Below are 5,975 nucleotides of genomic sequence, written 5' to 3' on the forward strand. Positions count from 1 at the left end.
GATTATCTTCTCAAAGGGGGAGACCCCCCCCGCCCCTCTGGGCAGCCTGTGCCAGTGCTCAGCCGCCCTTACGCTGAGCAAGTGTGTCCTGATGTGCAGAGGTGCCCAGCGCCTCTGGTCTGGGCACTGGGAAGAACCTGGCCCTCCCTTCTTCATACCCTTCCTTCTTCATACCCTCCCTTCAGGTGTTCACACACGTTGGTGAGACTCCCCGAGCCTTCTCTTCTCCGGGCTGAACAGTTGCCGCCTTTCACAGAATCGTAGTGGTTGGAAAAGATCTTGAAGATCATCAAGTCCAACCATGAATCCAACACTGTCAATTCCACCTCTAACCCATGTCCCTCAGCACCTCGTCTGCCTGTCTGTTAAATCCCACCAGGAATGGTGACTCCACCACCTTCCTGGGCAGCCTGTCCCAGTGCTTGAGAACCCTTTTGCTGAAGAAGTTTTTCCTGATATCCAACCTAAACCTCCCTTGGCGCAACTTGAGGCCATTTCCTCTTGTCCTGTCACTTGTTCCTTGGTTGAACAGACCCACCCCCACCTCTCTCCACCCTCCTTTCAGGGAGTTGGACAGAGCCAGAAGGTCTCCCCTCAGCCTCCTTTTCTCCAGGCTCAACAATCCCAAGGTTTTCTCCCTTTATGCTCCATCCCCTAATCATCCGTTGTGGCCCTTTGTTGGACTCTCTCCAGTTCATCCATGTCCCTCTTGTTCTGGGATGCTCAGAACTGAAGACAGTACCACAGGGGTGGCCTCACCAGTGCTGAGCAGTGTCACCTCTGTATCCAGACCTGCTTCTCCTGCTCTGTGCTGAGCTGTGCACAGACGATGCTTCCTATCATCCACACAATCTGGTCCATCAGTGCTCTCCTCTGAGGAAAGGTGGTAGCACATTATCTCTTTGTCTGGGCTTCTGGTAGGTGACCGTCCAGCCCAGAGAAGGATGGGTGAGCAAGGAGCACTGCTTTGGCTACAGTGTGCTGTAGCTCCACAAAAGGTGTCACGAGCTTGTTCTCCTGGGAGACAATGTCCTTCCTTTAATCTCATGTGGACGTACAATGGTACCAGACCTGCTAATGTGTGGTTCAGAGTGTGTGGTGGGAGCATGCTGAGCTGCCACAACACCTCTGGGTCAAACAAGGAGGCAAGGCAGTGTCTCTCAGTATATGTCCCTCCTGTCTGCATGTGCAGTCCACCCCACGCTCCAAATTTGGCACATGAGACCTTGGAAAGGCAGCGTCCGCCTCCCTCTACAGAAAAAAAATTACTGACCAGGGAGCAATTCGAGAAGAGCTGCAGTGGAAAATGAACCGTCCTGCTGTTTCCTTTGTTACTAGCTGTGGCACAGCCAATTTCTATTTTATTAACTCAAACAAAAGTATAAACTCAGCCTTTTTATTAGTACTGTTTATTGCGAATGTTAAAATGTTTTGAACTGAGAGATGATCTGATTGGATAGGTAAATTATATAATTAATTGGAAGACCCTTCCATGACAATTATATATATATATATCAAAGCCATTCAAGTGAGAAAATGCAACCTTGAAAATGAAGTAGAGAGTTCAGTCATTGCTGAAACATACGAGAATATGTGTATTTAGATATTTTACACAAAGGGAATCTTGTTTACAGAAAAGAGACCTTGTTGATTATCTGATACAATCAAGTGCTTGTGAAATATAGTCTCTTACGGAAAGCATTCAATTTCTTAATGATTTAGAGACTTCCTTTCAGCTTGGAGTGCTCTCTTTCATATTCACAACTTGAAGTAGATAGTCCATCATCTAATAAAAAGAGAAAAATATTATGTATAGACTGGTCCTGAAGAAAGTCATTCACAAAGTTAATAAGCCTCATATATATCTGCTCACATAACAAACACATTCCTAATCTGTCCAAAACAGACCTCATTTGTCTTGGTTAGTGTAATAACCCACTGCCAAAGTACGAGGAAAGTCATTCTCCCAAATCATTCTGTCTGCCATCTCATTTATATAGTGTCTCATTACTGTTAGAAAGCCAAGTCACAGAAACAATTTAAAGCTTATTTTCCAACTTACTTTCACACTTAGGCCAACTTGCAGGCAAGATTTCCCTTCTGATCTTTAACTGCTGTAACTGTAATTTATTTACAGAATAAAGAGCAAGCAAGATCTTAATTTGCCTGTGATTCTGTGATTGCCTGGTATTAAATGAAAACAGAAGAAAGTAACTCGGGTGCAACACCCTATGCCTAATTCCCAGAACAAATACATTCATGTCTTTTGTCTTTTTCAACTATTTGTGCATTACAGCACTTTTCCTACTTTGGGTGAGTCTTTTAGAAATAAATTTTTTATTCTTGAGAAATGTACAGCACAGTGTGAGCATTAGTGGTAAATAATGCACTGGATGAATTTGAGCTCATAAGCAAGACCCTGAATTGAGTTACCTGAAGTATGTACCTGTATTTACTTCTGCAGCCTTTAGTTTTGGGGATTTCTGATCTTAAATTTAAAATTCAAATTTAAAATTAAATCAGCTAAATTTGAAATAGTCCATGAAATAAAGCCCTCATAGTACATTCGTTTCCAACACAGCCTGTCTTTGCTTAGGCTTGGTAGATGGGAGCACAGGGTTGCACATGCAGAGATCGACTCCTCGTCATTAGCATCTCTGCAAGTGCACGCTCAGTCTATGAGAACTACAGCTCCTTGATGGTGATACGGTCTTGGGACAGCTATTCCATCAGCTGACAGCAGGGTTCACGATTTACCTTTTTTTGGTCACATTTCAATACTTCAATCCAACAGGCCACTTCACAGTGAGCAGTAACCCGCTGTAAGTATGATATCTGGCTCCTCCTAGAATTAGTTTCTATTTCAACACAATATGGCTTGAAAAGCATTTAATGCCAAGTACAGACTCCTCATATGCACTGCACCATCGTCGTCAGTCTGCTCTACCTGGCCGTCTTCCACCGAGGCAGGTAGCTACATTCATCACTCCTGTGCATGGACACCTTTGTTAGCTGTGGTACAGCAGCACCTTAAACGAAGGTGTTGTCTTACCAAAGTTTGTGCAACATGGAACCCCTCACATCCAGAAAAATCTACAGAATCAAAATCCAAAGGTCATTTATGCTCTTGTATCACTGTGCACATGTATGACTGAATTTCATATGCATACTAGAATTCCACCTTTATAAATAAACAAGGCCTGCTTTATTAAAAATAACAATTATAATTATTTAAATGTTTAGGTAACTATCACAACCCTCAAAAACGTAAAGCGTGTTCCTTTCAATGTTCAGGTCGTCTTCATCGGGAAGGCAGATCTCAAAAAGATATATAGCTTAACTTCTAGGTGCTGGGTTTTTGCTTGCAGAAGCCAAAGGAAAAACCCCACATCGTATCTTATCTAGACTGTGTATAATCAGGCATTTGTGTCCAACAGTAGGAAAGCACAGGTTACACACTACTTTCATGATTATGTTTTACTTCATGATGGAGACAGAGTAACTGTTGAATGCTGGAAATCAAAGGTTCTATGGCAAAATGAGGTTCTGCAAGTTGTTGTATATCTTAGTCACGTGAAAGACATTTTTTTACTAATCATTGGAGAAATCTGGATATTTAAGGCAATAATCTCCTTATTCCATGTCTATGTTCAACGTCTGACCACAAAAACATGTATATTACTTTAGGGTAAAAGTACACATATATGGATATGATTCAACTTACTGGAGGCAACTTTCAGCCTTCGTATGATTTATTACCAGACACTTTCAGAAGTCAAAATACTTCCCTCTTTACATAGCATAATGGAATTTGTTCATCTGATTTGATTACAAAGCTGCACACTGTAGAGCTGGGGATGAGATAAATAGTTTTCTTCTTGGATAGTATTAATCACAGTTATAAGCATCACTGTCATAAAGCCATAGCCAGAAAGAAACCTATGAAGTGTTCATACGAGCGGTGTAAGAGACTTCAATCATGGCCTAACTGAATGGGTAATTTTTTGCCCATATTCAAGTCAAAACCAAAGTATTCGCTGACTTTACTGCTCCAGGATTTCAGGAGGGAGACTGGGCTGAAGTTAGCCCAGGAATATCAATTACATCATATTACAGAAGGATATGGGAAGAAAAAAAAAAAAATCTTCTCATTAATGGCTTCAAGGGGGTGTATTCATCTTTTTATTCTGTTTCAATGTCACCCAAAAGAGTTCTGCAGCTCTATCACTATTACTGTACCTGATGCATTATAAAGGAGTATTCTAGTAAATCCTGCAGTTTACATTCTGTCACGTGGACCCTGATGAGTCTGTAAAACCTCACTGATATCCTACCCAGTGTATTTTATAGGATTTGCCAGAAGAATAGGGGTGAATCTGCTCCAAAGCCTTGTTATCTTGTGAAATCGTGCTAATAAGCGCATTAACTTGAGGGAAGAAGAGGCACACAACACAGCTTAACAGTAGCCACAGAATCATTTTGCAAGACCACAAGTGACCACAGCAGTGGCCAGCACCATTAGCTGGGGGGAAAGACTTGCAGGAGGCAAAGACAAAGCTGGGACCAGAGGAACCTTTCAAACCCAGTTGCTCTATCCACTGGTGGCGGTTCCTCACAAGCCAGACAAGACAACAACAGCCAGAACGGCGACCAAGGGAGACAGTGACCATGGTGCGGCTTTATGCACAACACACTGTGCCTTCCTCCTGCCCTCAACAGTCACCCTGCTTTTCACACTGGCTTGTTTTCGCTGGGTGAATACAGAACTTGGTGCTGATGTGACCATCTGAGCATGAAGTGCTAGAAAAGAAAAGAATGGAGGGACCAAGCAACTTGAAGAAAATCCAGAGACTAAAATCTGCTTAATGCTTGCTGAGTTTATGCCCAGGAGCAAATTAATTCATAAAAAATACAGTCTGTGAGTGACAACCTGCAGTCAAGAGCAGAATCTCACTTTTCTGAATGACTAGTGTATGAGATGCGGTTTGGCTACTCTTCTGGACAACCCACAAGTGAGAGGAAGCTGATATGTCACTGTAAAACGGAATTTGAATACATGGAGTGTTTTTACAGGTTTTATCTTACTTACATCTTTCCAACTGTTATTGTCATCTGTCTCCCAGGTGTTCCTGGTGTACCAGGGAAGCTCTCCTTTTAAAAAGTGAGCACTTTTATTTTCATTCCCTTCCAGCAGTCGTAGCAAATATTTCGAGATTTCTTCCCACTGCAGATAGTCTTCCAACTGCTTGATATTTTCAGGCAATGCTGAAAACGGTGTCTTGTTTTCTTCTTCATAAACATAAGGAAAATCTCCAGTGCTCTTTTTCCCCATTAAATGTCCTGTAACAACAATGAGAGTAGCAGGAAATTAACCCAAACAGCTATAGTTGTGACTGTTCAGACAGCAGCTGGACACTGCTATTGTGTAGTGTGGAGGGAAGGGGTTAGAGGATATCAAAGTTGAAGCACAACTGGGATGGGAGATTTTTGTCACAGTGTCACACACAATTCATTTCCTCTGTCTCTTATGCTCCATTGTCAGAGAAAACGTTGCTGAGAATGAGCTAAAGATAACCAAGCACTTTCCCTGGAGCGAGGGGAGGCACCAGGTGAGATGTGCTGGAGTCAGAAGCGCCTGGTGAAGCTGCAGGTTTTAGACTTTCCCTGCCTCGACGGGAGATGTGGGAACTCTGGTGTGAGCCCGTCCCAGCGCCCTTCTAGGAGCTGAACGGGCCGCACTTTTGATACGTACACGCTACTTTATTGTCAGCACAACGAGGGCTGAGCTGGCTGTGGGCTGCAACGGCGGCTGCCTAGAGAGGAGGGTGAGAGGCAGCACCCGAGGTGCTGGTTGGGTTCTGGGTGTTGGGGAGCTCCCGGGTCTCGCCCGGCTGCCTTCCCGGAAACATCCTCAGCAAATGACCACGCTCAGGGCAGCGGGGACAGTGGCGTCCCCCCACGCTCTGTCCCGCACC

At 43.6% G+C, this 5,975-nt stretch overlaps 1 protein-coding gene across 1 annotated transcript; it reads right to left on the minus strand.

Moving 5' to 3' along the window:
* Positions 1-1,390: 1,390 nt before the first annotated feature.
* On the minus strand, positions 1,391-5,340 carry GRP (gastrin releasing peptide; the record flags this gene model as incomplete). The annotated part of the gene is made up of 2 exons (XM_010164691.1): positions 1,391-1,786; positions 5,090-5,340. Coding segments are annotated over 2 exons (305 nt in total), but the record flags the coding sequence as incomplete, so codon positions are not given.
* Between the last annotated feature and the right edge of the window lie 635 nt (positions 5,341-5,975).

The sequence above is a fragment of the Antrostomus carolinensis genome, unplaced genomic scaffold (assembly GCF_000700745.2).
Source record: "Antrostomus carolinensis isolate BGI_N321 unplaced genomic scaffold, ASM70074v2 scaffold37853, whole genome shotgun sequence".
Classification (NCBI taxonomy): domain Eukaryota; kingdom Metazoa; phylum Chordata; class Aves; order Caprimulgiformes; family Caprimulgidae; genus Antrostomus; species Antrostomus carolinensis.